Genomic DNA, 24,137 nt, shown 5'->3' with positions numbered 1-24,137 from the left:
AAGTGAAAACTCTCATCAACCAATCGATTGACTGCAGTGTGTCTCGCTCCACCCTTCAGTCAGATTGGCTTTGGCACCCAACAGAATGGTACCATAAAAGTAGGACCCTACATTGAGTTATTTTGGTACCCTTCTCAACTTTTGACAGTGGAAAAGTTGTGAATGGTGTCCACTCCAGACACTGAGTCTTATTGATCCCCAAACTCACCAGAAGTTCTGTCATTGATTTGTGAAAACAAACCCTGAAAAGTCCAGAGTCAACCAGAACTTAATAACACAGACACGGGACGGGGTCACAGGCACCACCACACATGTAGGCCTTAAGTGGTGTTGATTGATTGAGCAGCATTAGCCTACTATGAGTTTATGTTTTAAGAAAATGGTCCGAACTCTACCTTTACCTGAGAGAGCGCACGTGGACACACTGATGGAAAAACGCGAATTGTTTATGAAACAATAAAAATAGAAAGATGCAGGGATTTCTGACTTGTATGTTTAGATTAAAACGATGGAAACTACAAGATAAGTTTGATTGAATTTGCTAGTTAATTCTTAGTGTGTGGGAGTGGGTAGATTAAGAGAGGGCTCGCGCTCCCTCCCACCACTCGTGCGCACTGACTGTGACTGCGCTCCTTTTTTTTTTTTTCTCCTCACAGTCAAACATGGCGAAACTCTTTGCCATCATACCGCCACCATCCCTCTCGACAGTCACCGCTTCATCGCTATCATCGTCATTTACGCCACCGTCGTTTTCTTCGCTTCTATCAACACCGTTATCTCCGGTACCGTGATGACCCGGGAGGATGGAGAAGTTGTCGGCGAGCCTGTCGGAGATCACTTGGAGCCCGTTGGCGCTGCCGCTGGACGCGGTGGTCAGCAAGTTCCGTCTGCCCACCCTGGTGCGCCTCGCCCACGGTAAGACACCTCCTCGCGCAGGTGCCTCGAGCTTGCAGCGCGCGCCTGCACAACTTTTTTTCCACAGCTGTCATTTCTCTGTCTTTTCATGTCACCGCTATTGTGATAAGCGTGACAGCGTGATGCAAAAATAAAGTTCAGTTTATGTTTTGTTTTTTTTTGCCAGGAAACGAGTTAAACTTCATTATATTTTCGAGGAATATTTCTTTCGAGGTTTTTTTTTGTCTGAGTGTAAATTACGCTTGTTGCATGTAAAAAACAAGTGCAGCAATTTTCGAAGAATCTGTGGAGGATTTTAAGGGTCAGTAAGTGACGAGGAAAGTGCAGCTTCCGGTAAAACCCTTCAAAATAAGTGATTGTTAAACACAATTGTCAGAGAAAATAAACACTTGGATAAACAAAGTAAATAGGCCTATATATGGAAAATCATTCTCCAATAGGGAAAGATGAATTATTCTACACTATGTGTTGGGCACACAGATTTTAACAGGGATAACACGTTTGTTTAAACCAAAAATCTCATCCCTAATATTTCCATATTGCACAAAGTGCTTATGATTGTTTTGTGTGGCCCATCTTTGAAGAATACTAAATACAAATAATTGAAATTGCAATTTAGCTTGAACTAACTTATAGTTTATCTGCTGTTCCTTATGTTTTACACTATACTTGTTTATCATACGCTAAATCCATAATAAACCCATAATGCTTTATTGTAGTGCTACTAAAAAGGTTTTTTGTGTGTGTCGCTGATAGCTGTCAATCAATCAAAATGGTCTGGAAACAACGAAAGCTGACATCAGTCAGCAGTAGGCCTACAGTATTTTCATGTCTTACCAAAATGTGAGCCTCTTGATTTGTCCTGCCTAAATACCATGGTGAGTAGAGACTCTCTCACCGCTTTTTAGAAGTCTGTATCATTTAAAGACGAGTTCATGTTTCCTGTGCAACACTTGCCAAACGTTAAGATGGCATAAGAATTAAAAACATTGTATCTCAACCTCAGCTGCTAAAGTAGTCCCTCTTTTTTACTCCGGCTGATACACATGCTAAAAACAGCATGACCATGTCTTGATTGACAATTGCTTTCCTGATAACCATTGGTCAAACCAAAGCTCCTTTGAGTGTGTGTGTGTGTGTGTGTGTGTGTTTGTGTGTGTGTGTGTGTGTGTGTGTGTATTATTGATGGACAATGACAAACTGCTATATTGACAAGTTTCATTCACAGGTTACGTTGGCACTCTTATTTTTTTAAGCCACGGCGGTCTACATTCCGGTCTTCATTTGTTGGATTCCTGCGAGCTTGACGTCGCTGAAGCAGTAAAGCTCGGACACAAGACTTCCCCAGTTCACTCCAACCCCAATGACTTGCGTCGGGTAGTCATTCAAAAAAGAAATAGACCCAGTTTTTCTATTGATTTGTTTCATGTTTCACCGCCAACACGATTCCCTGCTTCACCAGATTTTGGTGCCTTTACTTTGGGAACCGTCGATGGGTGTCATGGCCAAAATTGTTCCAGTCCAGCGAGGCCCGGAAAGCCACAAAGTGTCTGTTGTGCTACTCAAGTGCTGCTCAATTCTTTTCATATGTAAATGATGTAATCTGTCGGTGAATGTTGTGAATACTAACGAGCAGCGACTGGGAGAAAAAAAAACCTTCAACTTTCCTACGCAGAAATGAAAGCGCCCCCCCCCCCATGCTGAACTTCTGCACGCGCCTGTGCATATCATCGAGAGATTAGTTGAGCATGCAGAAGTGTATGAACACGAACTTAAGTTACCTAACAGAAGCCATGTTTTCTTAACCAGCCAACACAGAGGGTGGTTAGTTATTTACAGCATGCTATGATGTCAGCATTTTGTGCAAAAAAATTTTCCCTCATAACTTCACATGGGCAACAACAAACAAAAGCTGTGTTTTATTCACGGAGAGCTTGTGTGTCAGTGCTGTGTAAGTATGTGGGGGTGTAATTCACTGTGATGGGGGTTTTCCTGGTCGCCGTCAACATGAATGTCCCTGACTGCTTACGATCATATTAAATACTTGGCTTAAGTTACAGATATAGCAAACAATTAGTGTTCTTCATCTCAATACATTACGTGCAGATAACCAAAATCACATGGAGTGCAACAATTTAATCATCCAACCAGAGGGAAATTAGCTATGGTTGTGAGCAATGGAACTAGTAACATTTGGTGTCCTTTGAGGAGTTTGAAGATGCTTATGAAATAAATTGTAATAAGTACTGATGGCTCGTTGTGAGCTGTAATATTACAGGAGAACATGTTTGATAAGATTGAATAATTTTCTCCATCACTGGTTCACTGCTAAATACGATGTGCAGTAGACCGAGAAGTGATGTCTCACCCACAGAAACTTTATCTTTTAATCACAAACTTTATTTCGATTAGCTCGGTGTTGATTTATGTAAGTATTGATGATGATTAGTCTTAACTCTCCCACTGTACCCATATTCATTATAGTCATTTGGAATGCCTGTAAATGTGACCATGGGTTAGGCGTCAGACATGATTCAAAGTGAGTAAAATGTTTGGCAGCAGAATTGGATAATTTTTTTGTTAGAAACCCAGATTGTGCATTTTAGATATCGATTCAGCAAAGATATAAAAGGTACCGCTTTGTCCACAAGGGGATCCAAAATGGACCCAAACCAAAAGTTCCTCATGTTAGTTTCAAGTGGAATTTGCAGGTAGCCCTTTCTACTATACCTTTCTTTCGTATATGATGGATCTTTCATATGATCATTTTGTACTTTTTTTTCTTCATTGATTTTATTTTAAAGTCACTATTCAATGCAGATGAGGGTGTCACATTCACAACTTGAGTATTTTTAAAGATACCTTTACCTTGAGGTGGTTTCCACGTTCATAAGTAGACATTCTACTTTTACTTCTATCTATGCTGCTGATAACAGCTGGGACTACTTTTATTCTTCTGTTTGGGCTTCATGCATTAGCCTGCACGATCCTGTTTGTTCCAGACGTGTCAGAGCGTTAACAGCTGTGTTTGCAAAGGAGATACGTTTTCAGGTATCCTCCAGTTATTGGCTCTGAAGTCTTTTTGTTGGTACCATTTAGTAACTCTTATTCTGTAGCTCCCATTTAAATCTGTTGACAGCACAGACTTTGACTTGTCCCGTGTATGTGGAAAATGGCATTAATGTTGTGTACAGATGCTTTGAGTACTAAAAAAAAAAAACATGTTTCTATTAGCCACAATTATGTCAACTGACCTGCAGCAAAATATTGGAGTATTGTGTCGAGCCTCGGGCGACAAACACTTAAAAGGGTTTTTAGTAGCAGCCATTCATCAGCAGCTGGAACATAAAGCCTCCCTGTGATCTGACTGTGACAGAGAGAGAGAGAGAGAGAGAGAGAGAGAGAGATGTGTATTTGTGTTGTGATTGAGTTGTACTGCTGTGCTTTCAGAAGAAATCAATGCTGTTGTGCGACACGATGGCCCCGGTTTAAGCTGGAACTCTGTGTGTGTGTGTGTGTGTGTGTGTGTAGGGGTAGGGGGGCAGTGTAATAGTGGGTTGTCAGTTGTTTGTGGGCCCTGATGAGTAGGTTGGAGCTGATGAACAGTCAAGGAAGAGGGTAATTATGTATACAGAATCCTGAATGTTTGCATGTGTCGAGGGAAGTTTGCTTCCTCTTGCTTTGCGTTATTGCACGACTTTTTTAATTTTATGGGCTATTTCTTCAATCCTAATCCCGTTCTGTGTGTGTGTGCGACAGGTGAATGTGTGGAGGGTCTGTCCGAGGAGGATGTGGTGCTCTTACACTCCTGTCGTCAGTGGACCACAGTGACCGCCCACAGCTTAGAGGAGGGACATTACGTCATCGGACCCAAGATTGACATCCCTCTGCAGTACCAGGGTGAGCACACACACACGCGCACACACACAGATTTCAACAGTCTTACATAAACACGTCTTGATGGTCAGTCAAAAGTTCAACCTTTCTCTGAAAAGCATTTTGTGACTGAAATGTTTGTTTCCTCCGGGGGAAAACCCCAAGTTCAACATGTTCCACTCGCTCTATTCTTGTTTGGGGAAAATGTGTCTTTAAGGCCAACAGGCATATTAAACTCATTTAAAGGATCACGCTGTTAAACTGAGAGTGGCAGCCAAGTAATAATGTCTGACGGTTGTTCCCCATGATCCAAAGATAAACAAAATACAACAAGGTCAACTTGACATTTTCTTCAGTTGGGAACAAAGTTGATGTGAATCTTCCTCGATGGATCAGGATATTTAAAGTGAAAGTGGAGCAGTCTGCTGTTTTCTAGTGTTCAACTTTGGTAAACTTTCTCAGCAGGTATCAGTCAAAAGCTTACACCTTGAAGATTTGGCAGAAGACAAAAAGAAAGTTTTAACTCCCAGAATCAAGAAGGAGTTTTTAGATGAACAGTCTCACATAATTGAAACATTCACAGTGAATATCCGCTTGTTGAATGAAGAGGTGGAGCTGTGTGGCAAATACCGACCAAGCTGTTAGGTGTGTTTTAAACAAGCGGCGACCGACCGAATGAATGTCAGTCAATGATGACATCAGAGATTTCTACACAGTGAGCCAGTTGTCACTCCTGTTGCTCATCAATAACAACGCAGCTAAGGTAACTAGTAGAGCAGTCTAAATCCAATAAATATATACATATGTTAAACTCTGCGCTTACAGCTAGCACCTCAGTAAATCAGTCAATCATCATTTGTACGGTGCCAGTTGATAAAAAGTGTTATCTCGAGATGCTTTACAAAAGAGCATATGGGATAAGAGGCAGGAAGGATTTCTCCTTTGTATTCCTCGAGTTCCTGCTGTCTACATTTCCTTGCCTCCTTGTTCACATGCACTGTTCAAAATGATTAATTCATGGGATTTGCTTCAGTTCGTTTAAGCTCTACACATATATGTATTGTAACAGCGGCATCAGTATTAGTGTTTCTTGTGAGCTGATAAAAACTCCTCACAGGGGCCCTGATACAACTCAGGTCACATTAACAAAAGAACCAGTTGTAGATACAGTATACACATGACCTTTCCTGACTCCTCCTGTTCACTGACCTGCCGCCTTTCTGCTGAATGAGTCTGCTCACTATGACCTCACCGGAGCTCCATCAGCACCGTCTCATTGTACAGACTGTCTGACCAGTCACATCACTGGCTGTGTAACTAGATCCTAATGCCTCCTCTTCACTGTTTCCTCCTCTGATGGAGCGCTGATGTCACCTCACACAAACGATGCCTCTCAGGCTACTTCTTTTTTTCTTTTCTTTTCTTTTTTCAGAAGAATGAACGAATATTTGAATGGGAGGGAGGGCCGGTGAGCTCATTGTCATTTTGGTCAGAAGCAGAAGACAATTAATATGAGCTTTTAGCTGCATGAAATAAGCAACTCAAGGTCAAGTACTCGGCTATTAAGGAACCTAATAGTGAATACAGTTAACATGCAGTTTGAAAAAAGTCAATTTATGGTGTTAGTCCGACTAAAAGTGCTCTTTAAAAATCCTTGTAAACATGTCAGTCAGACTGAAATTGTACCAACTCGAATTCCTCAAAGGTGGGCTAACACAAACTGGACTAGACTAGCTTCGACCATGAAGTCGGATAGCATAAATATGTAGCATAGTGTAAGTCTCATTGATGACTGTATTCAGATATCACCATAAGTTAGACTGATAGCATGCATCACATTTGTACCAAAAGAAAAGCAGAGAGTATGTAGGAAATGTAAAGTTTGTGTTTTCACCCTTCATCATATAACCATTTTGCTAGTAGCTAGCTTGTTAGCATGGTCAACCGGGAGAAGGTCCAGTAATAATGAGCTGAAAGGAGGCTCATTGCTAAGTCGGACATTCTAGGACACATCAGATATGTTGCTCACAGGAGCTGGGGATCAAACCCTCGACCTTCAAATTGGGAGACGAAGACGCTACCCACTGAGCCACAGCCACCCCTAAATCCACTGCCCCGATATCCATTATCTTTGTAGTTTCTTATCAATATGTCACTTCCGTCACGCCAGGTGTTTATAGTCACGCCTTAGACTTGTATCATGCCAGGGGACTGCTCGGGAGAGGTTTAGCTTCCTGTGTAAAGTTAGACATCGTGTTACATCAACCCAATAACCTTCTGAGCTGTGATCCATTTTAACGATGCATTCCGGTAGACACGATAAAAAAAAAACGCCAGCCAACAAGTCCCATTTAAATGCATGCACACTTTTAGCACCACATGACAGGTGAGTTGTTGTTGGATGAGAGACATCACCGGTGATGAGCTAATGTCTGTGTGATGACTTCATACAGGAAGTCTAAATAAGCCTTGCAGGAGAGCAATATAGGTTTTCCCCTGGGGACGGACAACAGGATGTTCCCTCCTGCTTATCCTCTCCTCTCTCTCTCTCTCTTTCTCTCTCTCTCTCTCTCTCTCTCCGTCTGTCTCCTCCTCTGTCAATGAGAGGGAGGATGACTGACTGTGTGAGGACAGAAAAGATGAATGAATGGGTTTCTTGGAAGCAAGTGGCGCCACAGAGATCCTTGTAATGCTGAACCAGCTTTGTGTGCGAGGATTTAAAAGCCTCAAAGTGATTCAGTTTTATTTTCTGGGAACATTTTTGAGATAGTAATTATAGATTTTACAAATGTTACTGCATCTTAATTCTGTTTTCCCCCCCCTCGAGATAATCCTCTTTCTACCAAGAGTTTTAGGAGAGAACTGGTTTAGTGTTTATGTTTACCGGTGGCTCTGTTTACTTCTCCTGAATCTGTCACTTTTGTTCTGAAAGCAGGTCGCTGGGTTGTGTTGAGAAGTAGCTCTTGCTGGTGTTGTTCCATGGGGTGGAAGCTCCTTATCCCTGGGGCCCTGCCTGAATTGTTAGGTGGGGGGGGGAGGAGGGAGAAAAGGAAGGGAGGTGTTGGCGAGGAGGACGGCGGAGTTTGGTATTCTGCTCGGCCTCACAGACAAAGAAACTTTCTGGTCTCTCCTTCTCTCCCTCACATGCACAAACACTCTGACTCGAAAGGAGACAAAAAAAGAGGGTCTGCAGAGGTTTATAGTAGTTAAATGTAATCCCATAAACTGCTAAATAAGAATGAAGGATCATGGGATTTGATTTGAAGCTTAGCGTGCATTCTCAGGAGGGCTTTTAAAACATCAGAAAGTGGAACAAGCCTCAAACACTTACAGTTTCAAGAAGTCAGAGTCAGTGGACCGTGACACCGGAGAGTGTGAAAGATTTACAGACAGAGGAGGGAAGAAAGGGTAAGAGAGCGAGAGAGTTGTGTGTGTGTGTGTGAGTGTATGTGTGAGAGTCTCCATGGTGATGTGTGTCTGCGCCGCGTGAGAATGGGGGTCCTTTATAGGTTGCCATGCCAACCCCTTCGGCTGTTGATTTGCCGAGAGCTGGTGCCAGGTCACACAGGTCACGGAGGTGTCTTTGTATGCTTCTGGTACAAACTGTGAGTCCTGTGTGTGTGTGTGTGTGTGTGTGTGTGTGTGTGTGTGTGTGTGTGTGTGTGTGTGTGTGTGTGTGTGTGTGTGTGTGTGTGTGTGTGTGTGTGTGGTTTTGTATACGTTTGCTGTAAAAATGTAAAGACTCAGAAAAGAGAAGTAGAAATAAATTAAAAAAAGAATCAGTCCATCTTGATTCTGATTGGTCTGTGAGGGAGACGTGACATTGACTTTTTTTTAGCTGATGCCGGAGACGTCTTAGAGTTCAGGGCGCCAAAAACTGAAACCGTTAAACTACACTGGTTTTGTCTTGAAAGCGAGCGCTGTCAGCGCAAAAAGCGATGTCTGTGGACCTAACTCACGCGCCGTTGTTATTAGCTACATTAACTCAACTGAATAAGTGACATGTGTTACTAAGTTTTCTGGGATTGCGTAGCTGAATTGCAGAATTGTGCAGAACAGCAAAGTGTCTGTTACTGCAGACTCACGTACAGCTCATCTGTTACCATCATGTCCAGTATCGAGAGTCAAAAGAAGAAAAGAATATGCAGCAGCCTTATTCAAGTGATCACTCTGCTTCTGCACTCGTTACAGGATACAGCTTTCATTCATGTGCACGATAAATGTTTACCTGCTGCACTCACACCTTGGGTCACTTTGACTTTTGCAGATTTTCTTGTAACTCTGAGGATTGTAGTTCATTGGTAAAATGGCTTCTTGTTTCCTCCACTCTCTCCTTTGTTTCCTTTTTCTCCTTCCTTCATTCCTTCTCTTCTTTTACCAACATACTTCCCTCCTCCTGCCATCTTTTTACCTCCCTTCATAATCCTTCTACGGCCTCCTTTTCCATTTCTTTTTTTTCCCTCTCTGCAGGGAAGTTCAAGTTGTTGGATGAGGACCGAGACGTCAGGGATCCGGTCCAGTATTTTGCCAGTGTGGAGGAAGTTGCTGGAGTCTTCCCTGACAGAGTCTTCGTCATGGAGACGATTACTTTCAGCGTCAAGGTTTGTTTTCCTGACACACATACAGCCCTTTACCAGACTGGCTTTATCTTATTTTGTAAATTGGATTACTGTATGTGTTCAGTATCAGGTTACTTCATAAACTATCATATTCAACGTTGTGTCATGCATCATATCCACACATCCATGCACGTGTGTTCTGCAGGTGGTCTCAGGCGAGTTCAGCGAGGACAGTGAGCCCTACAGCTTCACTCTGCAGGCTGGAGATGAGCTGTCACTCATGGGGAAGGCAGAGCTTCTTTGTGCCACGCCCTCCAAGGAAAAGACAGGACTGAGCGCGCTCCTGAGACGCCTGGGGAAAACGCCTCGAAGTAAGTAAGGTCAAACTTCTGTGTAGTCCATCTTCAGGGCTCAATCATGGGAGATGTGTAGACATGAGAAAGAGAAAAGACGACTGGCAAAAATCTATGGGATGAAAATGTCTCCCCTCTGAAAATTAATATATTTGTTAATTTAAAAAAAACAAAACTATAATTTTGTCTTGCTTGGTTCAGGTCGGCCAATCACAACGAAAAATGTATTTAGGTGCAGGTTCAATCTCATGTGAGGAGTTTCACTTGATGAAACAGACGGACATTCATAGTGATGTCTCTTTTTGGACATAAAGATTTAAACGTTTTGTTTTTTTATTCTATTTGTTGTTTTTGTTATTGTATTATCTAAAATCTGTAGGTCATTTAAATATTTATTTATTTAGAACTTCACATTGAAAAATATGTATATAAACTATAAAAATAAATGTTCATATTCTATAACATGATAGTCATCATTTAAAAAATATATCATACAAGTTAGCTGGACAGATGGAGCCGGGGTGGGATTCCCACTCTAGATTATTGTCCAAATTATTTCTAATATTTGAATTATGGATGAATTATACTACACCACTGTTTGTAAATACTATTTAATATTATTTTCTATTATATTTTTTTTCATATTCATCTTTGTCTCATGATACATAAATAAACCAGTCCATGAAGCTGTTGCCATGGAGCAGACGTCATATGAAACAGCCTCAGCTGGAACAAACTGAAGCTCCTGCTTCAGTCAGTCAGGAGGCGGACCTCCAAATGTTTGTCCATCTTTGATCCACTCTGGACTCTTCCTTTACTCTGCATCTTTGTGTGTGTCCTCTCCTCCTCAGGTAAAACTCCCTGTCTGGTCTGCATGAACCATCGCACCAATCAGAGCGTCAGCCTGCCCTTTGGCTGTCGTGGACGCTTTTGCACGCGCTCTCCCCTTGAACAAGGCATGCTGGGAGGAGAGCACACGGTACGCAGCATAATCGAGAGGGTCCGCCTCCCTGTCAACGTTTCCGTGCCTTCACGACCGCCACGCAACACCTACGACCGCCACGCTGTCCGAGAGGGCCACCGCTACAAGCTGCTCAACATCGTCAGTAAGACGGTGGTGCTCTGCATGGTGCTCCGACACCAGGAAGTCTCCCCATCACACTTCCTGCTGCTGCGCTGCATGCCCCGCTTTAATGTAGCGGACGCCTCTGTCCACACGGCGGCTCTGGAGAGTCTTCTGTTGCGACATTCCTTCGACCCGGATGCTTACTCTCGGGCCGTGAGAGAAACCAGACCAGAGCTGGAGTGTATGACAGAGGAGTGTGTGAGCCCGCGGCGATCTCGCATGTGTGTGTCGGGTCAGGATTCGTTAGCGCCAGCACTGCAGCGCCTCTCCATGTGCGGGTACGGGGGCGGGGTTTCGGACAGCCTATTGCAGCGCTGCAGAGACTCTCTCGGGGAGCGGTTGGGGGAGGGGCCAGGTGAGGAGCGGGAGTATATGACTCCTGAGTGGACTGATGCAGACATGAGGACCAGCGAGGAAATCCCTTACGAGGAACTTTGGACCAATCAGAACCCAGAGAGCTTGGGGAAGGAGCCCAACCTCATCTCCTTCCACTCGTCTTCTTCGTTAGATGGCACCGTGTTAACAAGAGTGTCCACGCCGCCACCAGTACCTCCAAAATCTGATGCTGTGAGTCTCTCCGTCCATCTTTCAGTCCCTCTGTCTGTCAGCCTTGTTATCTGTCCGCAGCAGCATCCGCCTGTTAAAAGTCAGGAAGCCTGCTTTGAATTATTCATACATTTTGGCTTTTAAACCTCACTGACCACATTTACACACACACACACACACACACACACACACACACTCTGACTTCCTGGAAAGGCAGCTTTACACTTACAGCCCATGAATACATATGTGATCACCAGCAAGCAGGAACATGTGCGCTGTGTCAGAAGGATGCAACGCTCGTGTAAAACACAACAAGCTGCATTAAATATTTCAACACGAGACGAGGGAGTTGTCTGACTTCGTAGCACCTGTGTACAGTTAGCAGGAGCAACATGCTGCTAACCCATGTGCACTGGTAATGGAGTCGAGTACAGCATCTTAATAACACTTGGTTTATTGAACCACCACACAGTGTTTGCAGATGTGAACTTTGTTTTTCGAGCGTGCTTCCCTGCTTTGGTGTTCCAGTGTTTGTAAAGAGGAAATGATCTCGCTTGTTTGCCTTGATGAACTTTTTTTCCTGTCAGAGTGATGGCAGCGTACAACGAGGGTGCGTGGGGGGGTTTGACGTGTGCAGTGCGGCTGGATTATAGCCTGCCGCACACCATGTTCTTCAGTCCCTGATATTTAGCTTCCCAAAGCCCTCTGTGTTTGTGTGTGCACAGAGCTTGCTAGTGTGTGTGAGGCGTCTGTTTGAGGTGTAAAGGTCACAAAGTTTGACATTTACCGAGCAGAACATTGAGACAAGCAAATACACACACTCTCTCTCTCTCTCTTACACACACACACACACACACACACACACATTCTCCACAAATCCCCAGGAAAAGTCTCGTTTTAGGAGTTCACTTTTTGATGCTGTAAGTCTGATTTTCTGTTTGTGTGTGTTATTGTGTGCAGGTGAGAGAGGAGTGCCGCTACTTGATCGCCCCTCCGGTTCCCCCTCGCTGCTCTAAAGGAGGATCCATCTCCAGCCCGGCCCCCAGCCCTCCGGTCCCACCTCGCTTCCCCAAAGCCTCCACCTCCCCGAGGCCCAACCTCTCCTTCTACTCCTCGGGACTTCAGGACAGGTACGCCAGGAATGAGTTGTTTTTGTTTGTTTGGTTTTTTTCCCCAACACTATATTGAGAGAATTGAAATCCTCTTCTAGCATTGACCCAGTTTTACCTTGGAAGGGGGTTTCCTTCACAAACAGGAAGAAGTCTTCAAGGGCTAATAAAGCCATTATGTTAGCTTGGGTTAAGTCATGATCTGATTGGATACAAAAGGATACGACAAGATACAAAACGTGGCCCCAAGTAACGATAATATCACGATTCAGCCATTCTGAATATTACACTGCAACATTTGATTAACTGCAGATTAAAAATGCAGGATTTTAATTTCCATTTGATGTCGATTCCACTTCTGATCACACTTCTTCCTTTAACTTCTTCGCACCAATATCCGACATTATCCTGCTGTCTTCTTCCTCGGTAAATTAACCTCTGTTCATGTTAGCCTCGCTCGTGTCATGAGCCCCACTGTGAGGACTTGTGAAGCAGTGACGCAGTGAGTCAAGTTGGCAGGGAAAAGTAATTGGGGTGCCATATGTTTTTGAAAAATTTTTTTTAAATTAATTTGGCAACCAGCCATTCAGCAACTGTATAACACGAGTCAGGGCGATGATATATTACTGTGTCTGCTGTTTTCCACTGAGAGGATGCCATCAGTTGTCTTCTTTGTGTCTCTATAAAAATGGGGGTGTTGTGACACCCAACGAGGGTGATGACCATATTGAAAAAAAAAATGACTTGCTGCTATAAGAAATGATTAAAACAAAGTATATCCAAACACCATGTGTCTGATTTTATTCAAACATGTTTTTTAAAATCATGTTGACTGATGCACTTCGATCTGCTCTGTCCCAGCTGCTCGCCCTCTCCGGATGCTTCCCTCTACTGTTACCCGTGCTCCTGGGCCGACTGCCCCGCCCCAAACCCCGCCAGTCCTGAGCCCACCTCTGCTCTCCAAGCAGACAGCACAGCCAATCCACAGCCAGCACAGGCCGCCTGGGCGGAGCCATGGGTGGATTCTTTTACCTCCTCTGGACCTCGACTGAGGCCGCCTCCACAGAGCCGGTTCGCTCCCTTTGGGGCGTTAAACCCCTTCAACCGCCAGTCCCCCTGCCCCTCACCTGAGCCCACCACCAACCCAACGACTGATTCTTCCAGAGGCGCAGAAGGGGGGGGGACGTCCACAGGAATAACTGAGGGCCTGTCCACGCCCCCTGATCCAACCTGGCGTCCCCCTTCTGACCTCTCCGTGCTTTCATTAGAGGAAGTGTCTGCATGCCTTCGCTTCATCGGCCTATCAGAGGCAGCGGTGGGCGTGTTCCAGAGGGAGCGGATCGATGGCAGACTCCTGGTGCAGCTAACCGAGGACATCCTGTCACAGGACTTCCACCTGAGCCGACTCCATGTCACCAAGATCTCACAGTTCATTCAGGGCTGGAGGCCGAAGATTTAAAACACACACCCACGCATACACACACACATGCACACAGTCCTGTAAATGTGCCTGTTGGCTGCTGAGCCGTCCTGAATGTGCCTTCCACTGTGAACCAAGCGACTGCTGAGCCCCCGTGACTTACGCTGACACTTTGCTGAAGGAAACAACGCCACCTTGTGGTACAAAAACCTTGAACATTGGCTTTATACCACAAGTTTATTAAAAAAAAGACTGTATGAGTTACAGAGTGGGACTACTAGGTTTACTAACAAATGGCTAAAACAGAGTGTTATATGTTGAACGTTTTCTATTTAAATTTGTTTTCGGGGCAGAAAGACATCCATCATCCTCACTCTAGAGATTTCAGCTCTACGTGGATTTGTGTCGCCTTCAGCACATGAAATCTGATACGAGGGAAAAGCATGCCTTCAGTTTTAATTAAGAGTTCACAAGCTGTAGCGGACATGCAGCCATACAATATATTTATTCAATTTATGTGTAATCCCAGTTGTTTTCTTGAGATCTTCATTTAATTAATTTGTCATGATGAGGTTTTAAAGGTACATGCAGCTCAACCTGGAAATCTTAAGAAGTGTTCAAGATAATGAAAAGACAGTTGTAAAAAAGAAAACAACTATTAAAGTAAGAAGCAACCAGTAAAGATGTTATTGAGACTTGGTACTGATTACTAACCAAATCGTGGCTGGATAAAACGTTCTCTGTATCACGTTTGTGCTTTTGAGATGGTTTAATTGTTATTAACATTCCCTCAGATGGTGACACAACACGTCCTGCTGTCTGTGGTCACGTGCAGAGGTGTGCCATACTGTAACAGAACTTTTCCACTGCCTCAAAAAATAGATTTTTTTTAAAGTGTACCTCAGCCTGATTTAGCCATGCATTATAATAAATGAAATTACAAGTCATGTGTTTGTAAAGCTTTTTGCTGATGACTGCTTCAGAGTAAAAAAAAAAACATCCAGAAAAGATAAGACAGATCAGAATGTGTTTTTGTTTTTTTTAATCAAATACAATTCAAACATGTTTATGGTTTTATCATGTGAGAGCAGCTGATAACACAATATCAGAATTGTCAGGCTATAAAATTATAAACAGGAATAATGAAATAGGAACATTTGCTATCCACAGTGAATCTTTCTGTCGTGTTGAGACAAAAGATGAAGTTACTTGTTGTTCCCACAGTGTCCCAAGGGAGGGGCGGGACTTTCTGCCTCTCGGTGTTGGACAAGTTACATAGTGTCCCAGAACTGGATCATTTGTAAAACTTCTTGCTGGGGTCTTTAGCGTGGTCCAGTAAAAGCTGGCAGGGTGTGAAGGGAGCTCCATAAACCTCTTCGTATCGCCTCATGGTGCTTACGAGACGCTCTGCACCAAACGTGTCCACGAACCTGAACGGACCTGCACCGACACGATAATTATAGTTAGTACTAAAAAAAAACATAAACACACACGAACACTAACTGGGCTACACATTTATACATGATGAAAAAAAACAGGCCTCAGAGCGCGTGGTAGGTAAGAAGGCTCGTTCTCGTTTCAGCAGCCGTAGGTTTGAAGCTGTCCTCAGCCCTTGGCTGCATGTCATCCCCCACTCTCCCATCCCAACATTTCCTGTCTGTCTTTGCGAGCCCCAAAAATGCCCCCCAAAAACACATCCTTAAAAAACTGACCTGGATATTGATGAAAAGCCAAAGACGTTCTACATGATATGGATTTAACTAAGAGCTAATCTACAGCAGGTATGGTGGCAACAGCCAGTTTTCCGCAGGTATGTAAGTTACATACCTGCGGAAAACTGGCTGTTGTAAGTTCTTTAGATACCTGCGGGAAACTGGCTGTTGCCGCCATACGTCAGTTCACACCACAGACTGAACATTTTTGTGGACGAAAACTGAGTGACGTCAGCCACCTGTTACTGCAGCGAGCTGTCGAGGCTCATTGGCAGGAGCCACCATGCTTGCAATTCCATCTTCGCCAAATGTTAGTCAACCTAACGACAGGCTGATCAGCTGGAGCTGAGGCGGGTTTTAAGATTAGATGGATGGATGGATGAAAACAAAGCCATTTCAGACCCCAGTGTGTGCCATTGATGACAAAAACGTATTAGACCTATTTGATTATTATTTTTTTGACTAGTTTGTAAAGAACGTTTCTTTATGTTGTAAAATTGGCTTTTTGCCAGTCATGTGTACGCGACTTCTGGTTTTCCTGAGCCAACCTCAAGCGGACACTCAACGAACTGCAGGAGGTTAAACTTCCGCATTGACTTCATTTTTCAAGAGGTTGTCGCTTGGTTCCCTTAAAATGAGACCTACCGCCAACACTTGGGGGGTAGCCAATTCCAAATATAGCTCCAATGTCTCCCTCTACTGGGTTTCTCAGGACTCCCTCCTCGAGGCACCGCAGGGCTTCATTCCCAATTCGGCTTATCAACTGGTGCTCGAAATCCCAGTCTGATGAGGAACTACAATAAAAACAAAAGCCAAAGCATTTATTTTTTCAGACAAAGATCAGAGAGGGTGAGGTTCTGATTAATTAGAGGATGTCATCTTACACTGTCGGCTGAGCTGGCGTTTGAAATTTCTGGATGATTTCTACAGCTTCAGGATTCACACTTTTGTAGTTTTTTCCTTTTTCATATAGAAAGAATCCTTTTCCAGATTTACTACCTAGGAAATAAATTAACTTGTGTCAGACTTAATTAAGCGCTACATATAGTAAGTCATACAAAAAAACCCTCAACATAATAATAAAAATAATCAATATTAATAATGTATACCTATCTTTGTCTGGATAAACAATGAAACACGTTTGTTTTATGATCTAGCTGAATATTCAGTCAATAAGCACATCATCAACATGGATTTTAATATATTACATACTGGTGGCATGAGTTATTAGAAATGACTAGGTAATGATTATATTCTCATTAAAGTTGTACCTTTGAAGCCTCTCTCGATAAGCACCTCTAAAATTTCCAATTCCACTCCTCCAAAACGAGAACCGTAGGCATCAGCCATATCCTACAAGCACGCACAGACAAAGAGACGTGTTTATTTAAACAAAACAGTAGCATGAATTTCATACATGCAATGCATGCACGTGAATGCATGCTCCTGTGAATTCAACTGCATAGGCATCAACCTGAATGGCAACTTCAGTTTCCACTCGCCAGACAAAATTACCTGTTGAATGTGTAGTACTGTGTCAAGACCAACTAAATCAGCAATCATTGGGATTCCCATGGATAAACCAACTCTCCGTCCTATTTCTTCATGTTTCTCTAACGGCACACCTTCCTGTTTAACAAAACAAAGGTCAGGCCATCATCCTTCAGCAGTATTTTGGAGTATATTTGGAGATTCAAAACAACAAGTTCTGATCTTTGCAATGGGACCTTCTGCAGTGTCCATAAAGGAAATAAGTGCCAGAGGCAAGTCGTAATTCAAGCTTACCCGTAGTCTTTTTAGAGCCTCTAACACCAGATGCTGCGCAAAGCGATTGGTGTAAAACCCTGGACAATCCTGAAGTTCAGGGAATTAGCAGACAGAGAAAGAAGATTAAGAAAACATAAAATATTTATGCTAAGCTACAAGACAACTGAGATACATAAAGTAATATTTCAGAATTACACTGACCTTGACCACAATGACAGTCTTGCCCTGTTTCAGTCCAACATTAAAAGCAGAGGCTATGGTGTCTTGGGATGTCTCATCAGTGATAACAATCTCCAGCAACTGCATCTTATCCACCGGGGAAAAGTAGTGCATGCCAATCACCTACACATGCAAAACAAAGGAAACAACTTGAAGGTGAAATGTTTGTGTCAGAAGTTTGATTGACTTTTTGCATCCTGCTAATTAAATCCATGTGGCTAGCCACGATGTACACAACAAGCTTGTGGTCAAGCTTTCATGACACTAAACTCAATAGTGAACGTGCAATTTTATCCAGGGATGCTTGTGAAAAAGATTGTGTAATCATAGTATTATAGACCTTGTCAGGGCGTTTGCTGGCAGCTGCAATTTCTTTGATAGGCAGTGCCGAGGTGTTGGAGGCAAAAATGCAATGAGGGGGGATCACCTGCAGAGAGAGAGAGAGAAAACACAAATACCAAATATATTCAATTTGATTTTAAGAAAGGATGTCAGTAACTTCTGAAAAGTTTAAAAAGGTACAACATCATTCGGTCCTGGTCAGAACTTATTAAAGTTCAGATAAAGGCTTTCAAAGATTGAATCTTTATGCAAAAGTTTAGATCTGCAGTCAAAATGAAGATCTTATCTCGCTGTAAAGCAGGGACTAGAAAATTATGTTATATGAAGGACCAGTGGCGTTCAGGTTCATTATTTACTTTGAAAGAGTCTGACTTACTCTGAAGCCTGCAAATGCACTTCAAATGGCCCAAGCCCTTGAATTAAAATTTGGGCAATCAAAAATTTCAATCAGATAAATCGCTATTGATTACAATTAATAACATCTGTAATTGCATGTTTGAAATTCCATGATTTCAAATTTAAAAATAAAAATGGTCAGGCTTTTATTTTGAAATGTTGCACCGTTTTAAGCTGACAGTATTTTATTTGATGTTTGATTTCAACCCTGCAACCCTTTATTCTTAAATAAATAAATGACTTTTCAGAAGATAGAAGTTTATACAAAATTAATGTAACTACAGAAAAGGGAACTTGTTATGGTGAAATGAAACATTCCTCACTGTGACTACAGAAAGACTGCATATCTGCAGAGGCATATCCACAGTGCATCAAAATGATAAAATAACAAGGATTTAATCACAATCTAAAAAAATCAATGTATAAATTTCAGACCTTGTTTATACATGGTTAACTACAGATGAGGCCAAGAAAAACTTCCACTATTTCCTTGGTGGGAACTCGACCATACCGTGCTGGGTCCTTAGCTATAGTGAAATCGCCAACAGAGACATACAGCAGTTAATGCTCACAACCCTACAACCCTACTTAAAGTGAATCTGAAGAATGTGGTTCTTTTTCTCTGCAAATTATGAAGGAATTGTTGCTGATTGTGACCAATGGGCCAACGAACAAACTGTACACTGTTCTTTTAACAGTCCACTGGCGTTTGTTGTTGTTTTTCTCAAGGTGACACTAAAGGGAAATCCCAGAGAAGGAGATAGTACTCACTGCCTCCACTTCCTTGAGAACTTGGTGTTTGATATCCATGTCTTCAATCACGGCCTCTATCACCATGTCAGCAGACTCAAAGCCAGAGTAGTCAAGTTGAACAGAGAGATTGGACATTATGGCATCCCGCTCAAAAGAGGTCATGGATTTCCTCTTTACCTTTCCGTCCAGACTAAAAACATAGACAAAGAAAACACTCACAATTCTAATGAAATGAAGTTTCATTCTAATTCTGATTCACCAAATTTCAAAAGAGCAGCCATTTTCCTTACAAATGTCACACTGTTGTAATGATTTTGTTATTAACTAATTAAAAGACGTTGGGTATCTGGTCATATCTATTGTAAAATTACTTATTTGATAAAATATTAGCCACCACAAGAAACAAAGCTAACATGAGCAGCCTACCTTTCTTACATTAAAGTTAACTAGAAATCCTTTTTTCTACCACACGCCATCAAAAAGGGATGTTAGCAGTTTGCCCTTTCCTAGCTAACCGCAGTTTTAGCTAAAAGCAGTTTTAGCTAGGCAGCAAGTGAATGCTAACATTAGTTCTTGTCTGATGGAGGCTAGTGGGTAATATATTGTTTGGACCTAAAATATGGCTCATTGTTCTTCCATTACACTGTTCAGCATTTTCTGATTAAATCGATTTGTACAGTTTACAACTAAGAACACATCAGACCAACATTCAACAGGAGGTTAAACCTTCTGAGGTGGATGTCACTGGAAAATGGCTTCGATGTGTATATGGTCAAAACCTCTCTTTAGTGTTGTGTGCTGAGAATTTAGGAGCAATGGTGTCTTTTTCATGATCTAACCTTGTGTAGATCCGTTCCTGCCCCCTGCTGATGCTCTCCACATTGGCGTCCTTCAGGATGGTGGTCAGGCCTTTATCTATTGATACCTGAGCTACACCACTTCCCATCTGCCCTGCACCCAAGATCCCAATCGTCCTGAAATAGAAAACATATGGCATGTTGAGGAAGTGTAGCAAATGGTTTAGGTGATGTGAAGAACTTTAACACTCATCAGAGTTCTTACTTTACTTCCTTCTCTGGGACCCCGAAGTGGTTCTTCTTACAAGCTATCTGACCGTGATAAACCCCAATCAGAGCCTTTGACTCTTTTGACATTGCCAGCTTCCCAAAGTTCTGGGTAAGATAAAAAATACATAGTAGAATTCAGCTAATTCAACTATGTGTATGATATAAGAGACTGTTGAAATAAACATTAAAGTACTTTTTATGGTCTGCTTTTTCAAAGTCTCACCTCTGATTCAGCTAGATAACCAGCTTCTCTGCCCTGCTCAAGCCCAATCTGGACACACTGCACAACCAAACACAAGATATGCACACAATCAACATCATATGGAAATAAAAAATGTGAAAAAAGAAAAAAAATTCAGAGACTTCTCCTCATTCTCCAACTTCAAAAAAATACCTAAAAATTGACCTCTTCAACATCTTTACAACCACCAACAGACTCAACAGACCAACAGATTTCCTCGTATTTTTTTCACTGTTTTTTTTTTTTTTTTTGAAGAATCTTTGAGTATTTAGAAAAGCACAGAAAAGTAGATTATTACCATTATTTTATTTCTTTGCTTCCTGTTCGTAACTTATTACCTCAATGATTTTGGCCGGAGCCGGGTAGAGGCCTTTGCTCATATTATTGGCCTTCTCACTGACTGTCTTGTAGATCTTCTTCCTGACTGGAGCCAGGTCCATCAGTTTGTCCTGCAGCTCTACGGGCACAGATACATGATGACATTCAACACATTTTCTCTTACCATTTATAAGTTGTATCAAGACCATTTTCTTCTTAAACTTTCACAAAGCTTGAATGATTATTGAAGAGAAGGGTAACTGGTGTAAACGAGGCTTCACTCACTCTCCTTTAGGCTCTTCTCTTTTGTAAGGGGAACCTTCTTGTTGCTAATATCCTTTGCCACGCCCACCGCAATTTGCTCCAGGTATTCAATCGTCGTCTCCTCTGCAGGCTTTAATCCAGGACCTGGAGTGAACAAACATGGTTTAAACTTCTCCTTAGAACTGTGGAAGTTTCCAGCTTGAGTGCAGGATTTTCATTTCCACATAACACAGCAAAGACAAATGCTGAAGTTAGAACATACCCAAAGGGTCCACAATCTGGTTCACTAAGCCCATCTGCTTGGCTTTATCAGCCTTGATTCTCCTTCCTGTCAGCATCATGTCAAACGCATCAGGGAGACCCACCTACAAACAAGTCACACACACACACATACGCAAGCAGATTAATGTGTATCTTTAATCTCCCCACACCAAGCATGTGGCCGTTATTTCAGGAAGATAACTGATGATAGTGCGTTTGTTTTTATACCATTTTAGGAAGTCTTTGAGTGCCACCCGCTCCAGGCAAAAGTCCCAGCATGACCTCTGGTGTCCCTAGGACCGTTTTTTTGCCTCTTGTTGCGATTCTGTACTGGCAGGCGATCGCCAACTACAGAAATAGCCAAGATCGATCCAAGATCAGTGGTCAAATCTTAGTTTTCAGCATTTTAAAAACAACTATCTCCACAAACACACAAAAAGGGTTTTACCTCCAGGCCTCCACCGAGGCAGGAGCCATGGATGGCAGCAACGATAGGAATGGGTGACTTCTCAATCTTCTCAAACATCTTCTGACCTTGTTGAGAGAGACGTGTGGCCTCCTCGCTGCTCTGACAGGACTGGATCATACTAGAAAAGAAAGAAAAGGATTTCTGTTTCTTTCTAGTTTAGCACAGTAAGAAGAAGAGACATTTTATAGGAACAAATAGTCGCCCCCTGTTTGACATTAGAAAGAGTGCTGATAAAAGGCGATCCATAATGCCTGCACTTTTACTTTTAACCTACATGCTACTTGCTATATGCAGTCAATGGTGCACCATGCATCACAAACAGTTTTAAACTTTAGTTAACTCCATCCTAAATTGAGGTTTACTTGATATCTGCTCCGGCGATGAAGCAGCCGGGCTTGCTGGAGATGAAGACGGCGCTTTTCACAGATTTGTTCGTCCAGATCTCCTCCATCACCTCTTTCAGATCAGACTGCATCTGCTGCGATAGTGTGTTCACCTGTATGGACAGGAACACACATTAATACAAACACACACACATACACTGATTTATCATGTGAAGTTTGTCAGTGGGACACTAGTCAGGTCTGTCACAAACATAACCACCCTCTTTGCTTGCTTACACCTTCCCCCGTAGTGAAACACACACACACACACACACACACACACACCTTGGCTGTTGGATCATTGAGTCGCACAACTGCCACCTCATCCTTGAGCTCGTAGCTGACGTGTGTTCGAGCTTGATGGACAGAGCAGTAAAAACAATTATAGTCAAAAGGGCCAGCACTATTGTAAAATGCCTATTTCTGCTGTTTTCACATTATCCTAGGAGAAGATTAGCATCAACAGCAAAAGTATACAAAGACAACGTTGTGGCTTAAAGGCACTTAGGCATAGAGCGAACTGTTGGAATCAAGAGGGCAACACAAACAAGCTTGAAGGCAACTGGAACGTTTTTTAGACTAACTTAACAGCATGAGATCTCTGTATAAACAGGAATCTGCATAAAAAAAATGTCAAATAAGGAAGTACACCCCTTTAAAATGTCTGTTACAGCTCTAGGATAGAATAGTGTTGATGAGTCAACATGGCATGTAAACACAACTCTTGTTTGTAAGGAGGGAAAACTCTACAAGGCAACTTAAAGATGGTTGTTTAAGATTGTTTACAACGCAAACAACTTTAAGTTTGAGCTTGCATTTGCATAATAATGTAACAGAGAAGAAGAACATGTCGGAAAGGATTGTTTAACTCACCTCTGGACTGATCTTCAATTAATCATTTATAATTTATGCGCCAATAAAAAGCTTCTATTTACCTGCCAGTGTTGAAGACATTGAGAAGCTGCGGCCTGCATGACCTGGGAAACAGACAGAAAGAATTAAACAATGAGATGTTGAAAATGCACAAGTTTAATGTATTTTAATATGTTAACCCAATTAACAACAAACTACTTTATTATGTTTTATATTTCAATGTGTTATTTTTGCTCAATATTATGTCTGTTAATGTTCGTAATATCACAACATTGATCGCTTTTAACTCTTGAACTGTTTGAATGGTGCTCTGTAAATAAACAAATGTTGCTCTAAAAAGTATAAAAGAAGAAAAATGCATGCTATAGGCTATTCAGAAACTCAAAACTATCTCAGTTTCAATAGAAAACTCTCATCTCTCTGATGACAAGTCTTTGTCAAGACGTTTTTTTAAACGCAATTAAAAAATGAAAAAAAAAAATCATAATAATTATTGCCATTAGAATAGCGGTAATAAAGTGTCGATTTGCAACATACCTGATAATAGAGGATATTTCTTAATTGCAAACTTGAAGAAAACACCGACAGCACGAACAACCGCCATATCCACCTGAGACTCCACCTGCTAAAATGTTAATGCGACCATTTACATCAAACACGCGCACAGCTGGATGCGCTGGAGCGTCAAGACCATCGATATTTGGTCAAGAGGTCCGACAGGTGGCTAAACACTGCCGTATCTTAAAAATGTTAAAGTACTCTGTGTGCAAACTATCTGAACCAAAAAAAAACAAAAAACATTTCAAATTGTATCATTATGATCACTCTCACCTCAAGATGTCTTTGAGTTGTCTGGGTATGAAACTCATTACATTTATTCAAATCACAACTCAAAACTCACCTTATTCCCAGGCCTTTGAAACCAGCTGAAACAAGCCTCCTATTTTTATTTTATCATATGTATGTAAATGTATGTCTGTAGCCTATGCCTATACATGTACATGCGAATGTTTGTATTTGTATAAAATGCTATGTAGGCTACCAGTGTATTTTGTTATTTCTTTGCCATTTATTTTTCTTTGATTCTGTTTTCATGCACTGCCTGTAAAGCACTTTGGTCATCTGAAGCTGTTTTTAAATGTGCTCAAACAATTAAACCTTCACTTGA

General features: G+C 42.1%; 2 protein-coding genes across 3 annotated transcripts; one reads left to right on the top strand and one right to left on the bottom strand.

Annotated features, from left to right (window-relative positions):
* Window positions 1–494: 494 nt before the first annotated feature.
* Window positions 495–14,851, top strand: gareml (GRB2 associated, regulator of MAPK1-like). Of its 2 annotated transcripts, none has more exons than XM_079340883.1 (7): window positions 495–915; window positions 4,675–4,815; window positions 9,262–9,392; window positions 9,556–9,721; window positions 10,555–11,396; window positions 12,336–12,505; window positions 13,346–14,851. In XM_079340883.1, the coding sequence occupies exons 1-7, from the start codon at window positions 804–806 to the stop codon at window positions 13,941–13,943; spliced, it is 2,160 nt and encodes a 719-aa protein (XP_079197009.1). In that variant the 5' UTR covers window positions 495–803; the 3' UTR covers window positions 13,944–14,851. The 2 variants fall into 2 exon arrangements, with proteins under 2 accessions (XP_079197009.1, XP_079197010.1); XM_079340884.1 differs by lacking the exon at window positions 495–915 and adding an exon at window positions 2,621–2,866.
* A 79-nt stretch (window positions 14,852–14,930) lies between these two features.
* Window positions 14,931–23,609, bottom strand: LOC306822104 (trifunctional enzyme subunit alpha, mitochondrial-like). The gene is made up of 21 exons (XM_079340842.1): window positions 23,507–23,609; window positions 23,032–23,073; window positions 22,382–22,452; window positions 22,076–22,209; window positions 21,693–21,831; window positions 21,473–21,592; window positions 21,246–21,348; window positions 21,005–21,127; window positions 20,740–20,858; window positions 20,384–20,440; window positions 20,156–20,265; window positions 19,933–20,067; window positions 19,112–19,283; window positions 17,943–18,029; window positions 17,585–17,725; window positions 17,402–17,470; window positions 17,132–17,245; window positions 16,888–16,969; window positions 16,501–16,615; window positions 16,262–16,410; window positions 14,931–15,344 (listed from the first exon to the last, which is right to left on the bottom strand). The coding sequence occupies exons 1-21, from the start codon at window positions 23,571–23,573 to the stop codon at window positions 15,199–15,201; spliced, it is 2,295 nt and encodes a 764-aa protein (XP_079196968.1). The 5' UTR covers window positions 23,574–23,609; the 3' UTR covers window positions 14,931–15,198.
* Window positions 23,610–24,137: the final 528 nt, after the last annotated feature.

Source organism: Symphodus melops (genome assembly GCF_947650265.1).
Source record: "Symphodus melops genome assembly, chromosome: 1".
NCBI classification, from domain to species: Eukaryota; Metazoa; Chordata; class Actinopteri; order Labriformes; family Labridae; genus Symphodus; species Symphodus melops.
The sequence above is the reverse complement of the archived record's forward strand: the minus strand, read 5'-3'. Positions and strand labels throughout refer to the sequence as shown.